This window comes from Montipora foliosa, chromosome 14, assembly GCF_036669935.1.
Source record: "Montipora foliosa isolate CH-2021 chromosome 14, ASM3666993v2, whole genome shotgun sequence".
Taxonomy (NCBI): Eukaryota; Metazoa; Cnidaria; class Anthozoa; order Scleractinia; family Acroporidae; genus Montipora; species Montipora foliosa.
This window is the reverse complement of record NC_090882.1, coordinates 6,465,265-6,468,138: the sequence shown is the minus strand read 5'-3', so window position 1 is coordinate 6,468,138 and position 2,874 is coordinate 6,465,265. Positions and strand designations below refer to the sequence as shown.

Here is a 2,874-nt window from a genome sequence, read left to right as displayed (position 1 = left end):
GAAAACTATTCACATCAGGCAACCAGGACTCAGTCGAAACCTCTTCTCGGTAAATTCGCCATTTCATTGACGTTATTAGCTGTAATAATAATAGCTAGCTTTTGAAGTACACTGAACGGATGCAACGTGTAGAAGTTCCTATTCAGAGAAGCCTTTGCTTCTCAAGTTTTTACCCTACAAGTAGTCTTATTTAATATTATTATTGATTATTAGAACTCATCGTTATCTGAATTACTATTCAGATAATATTAGGTCTGTAATCTTAATTTTGCCTTTCAATGATCATTGCACACATTGAAAAAAGTTTTCAGTGAGGCACATTTGAAAACGTTGAATTTGCGCGTTATTATTATTATAATTATTATTATTATTGTTATTATTATTATTATTATTATTATTATTATTATTATTATTATTATTATTATTATTATTATTATTATTATTATTAAGTTGTGTTGGTGCTATTGGTTTCAGGGGTTCTTGGGTTAATCGAAAGACTTTGCGACATGGAAGAAGTACCTGGGTACACCCGATAAAATTGGAAGTGCCCAGATCTCGACATTGTTGGGAACAGCACACATCCCCAGCAAGGTGTTGCGTCTCTAATCTGCGAGAGGGAACTGAGAAGTGACATGAAGCAGCCAGAAAGAAGATCGAACAACTGAAGAGAGGACGGTTTTATATAATAATACGGAGAAGTGGAAGTCAAGCACTCCACGAGAGACCTGTCGTAGGCTGAATGTGTTGAACAAAGATTTCGGGGGGGGGCAAAATGTAAGAAAACGAAACCAAATTGTACTAGCCCAAAAATCAACCCACTTTGTGGCCAACACCACGATAAAAAAACTGCCCATTTGACACTACGCAATACATGCTCCCCGCGAGCCATTAATAAACAATTATTGGATGAGGTTGAGCATGATATCATGAATTATCAAAACCGAGGTCTGTGTTATCTGCCGAAGCCGAAGGCTGAGGCAGATAACACAGACACAAGGTTTTGATAATTTATGATATCATGCGAAAACCGAATTCAATAATTGTTTTATTATGCATTTTTTAAACAATAGGCGAAAGAAGACATTCATCTGTAGAAAAATGCAATGAGGAGAACACTCCAAGGGGCTTAGTAACCAGGCAGACGTTGAACTTGACATGATAAATGCAATATCTGTAGCAGATATTGCATTTATCATGTCAAGTTCACAAGCTATTGTGAATTGATTGAATGCTCTCGACCAATCAGATTTTTCATAGCGAGGCTGATGTATAATAACAAGAGATATTCCAATTCAGTTGATTTCCTTTCTAGGGTATTATCCGCGCCCAAATTAGAGTTACCTCCTTTCGAGCACGTTTCGTATCTCGACATAAGAATAAAACAAATAGTGTGCAATATAGTGTTTGTTTAAGGTCTCTGATGCCAAATTATTCCAGAGGTTTTGAGGAGAACACGATCGCTAATTATGAAATGTCGTGAACATATGCAAACAGTTAAAGTGCCTATCATCTCAACAAACTTTTCCATTTTATTTATTCTCCAGAATCGTCCCAAATAGATTGCGTTGTTTTTAGAACCTTTTTTTATTGAAAAAGGAACTTCTTATTCGCTTTGAAAGACGACCAAAGTGGTCATTGTTTGATTCATGAACGAGCAATGAAGGGGAATGGGTTCGATAATGGGTTGACGTTAACTTCAAAAAACTATGACAATGCAAAGCAGTCTATGACGTCACCCGGTATTAACCTCATTCCTCTTTCCTGCGCGGTCGTAGATCAAATTACAACTAGTTTTTCCACTTTTAGGACTCTCTAAGCCAACGACTTTGAAGGAGAGAGTTTAGAAACCCAAAGAATTAGTGTTAGACAAGTGCAGAAAATAGTCGGGAGGAAAGAATTTTTTGAAGTGATAGACACTAAAATATCTATCATCCAAGCCTCTAAAATAAGAAGATCTACAGTTTTATACTCGCTCTTATTCCGAGTTTCCGTTTGTTCGAAACAGCATTCCGGCAGTGGAATTTCATCTGTAGTTTCCCGCTTTCGTACGTGATAGAAAATCGTGTCACAGAGATATGAGACATAACAAATGTGTAATGCGCTAGAGCTCCCGGATTTATCCTAGTAAATGAGCAAAAGACTTCAAAAAAGTGTACCAAAGTGCTTTAGGGCACTCAAACCTCTCCAGCTGTTATTAGCCTGTCTTCAAAAATCCTCCAACCTAGACGTATTGCGCCGCAAGAGATATCACTTCTCTGTCAATGTCAAAAGGCGACATCAGATGAAGATTGCTCGATGAAGCAAACGAAAGAATTTTATTCGAGACGGAAAGTCATATTCCTCAAATGGATTTTTTTCTGATAAAAATTTTCCTAATAGCTTCTTCCAAACAGCGTGTAGAATTTAGGGGGTTGTCCGCAGCCAGGGTACACGCATTTGGTGTCTGCGGTTATCTCCATAGGCTGATCAAACGGGATACATAAGCTCTTGGCACCCATGGAGGGGGCGCCAGGCTCTAGGTCTTGATCTCTGTAAATAAATTAATTAATCGAAAATAAATAAAAGAAGGATGGAGGGAAGGGAAGAGGGAAACAACGAGGGAAGGAGGGAAAGAAGGAGGGAGGGAAGGAAGGAGGGAAGGAAGGAGGGAAGGAAGGAGGGAAGGAGAGAGGGAAGGAAGGAGGGAAGGAGAGAAGGAGGGAAGGAAGGAGGGAAGGAAGGAGGGAAGGAGGGAAGGAAGGAGGGAAGGAGGGAAGGAAGGAGGGAAGGAAGGAGGAAAGGAGGGAAGGAAGGAGGGAAGGAAGGAGGGAAGGAGAGAAGGAGGGAAGGAAGGAGGGAAGGAGAGAAGGAGGGAAGGAGGGAAGGAAGGAGGGA

General features: G+C 39.7%; 1 protein-coding gene across 1 annotated transcript in view; it reads right to left on the bottom strand.

Annotated features, from left to right (window-relative positions):
* Nucleotides 1-1,511: 1,511 nt before the first annotated feature.
* The window catches only part of LOC137984370 (bifunctional glutamate/proline--tRNA ligase-like), a 46,367-nt gene continuing 45,004 nt past the window's right edge, over nucleotides 1,512-2,874 (bottom strand). Inside the window, exon 35 of the mRNA XM_068831544.1 lies at nucleotides 1,512-2,529. Within this exon, the coding sequence (XP_068687645.1) occupies nucleotides 2,373-2,529 (157 nt within the window). The 3' untranslated portion in view covers nucleotides 1,512-2,372. The remainder of the gene's footprint in view (nucleotides 2,530-2,874) is intronic.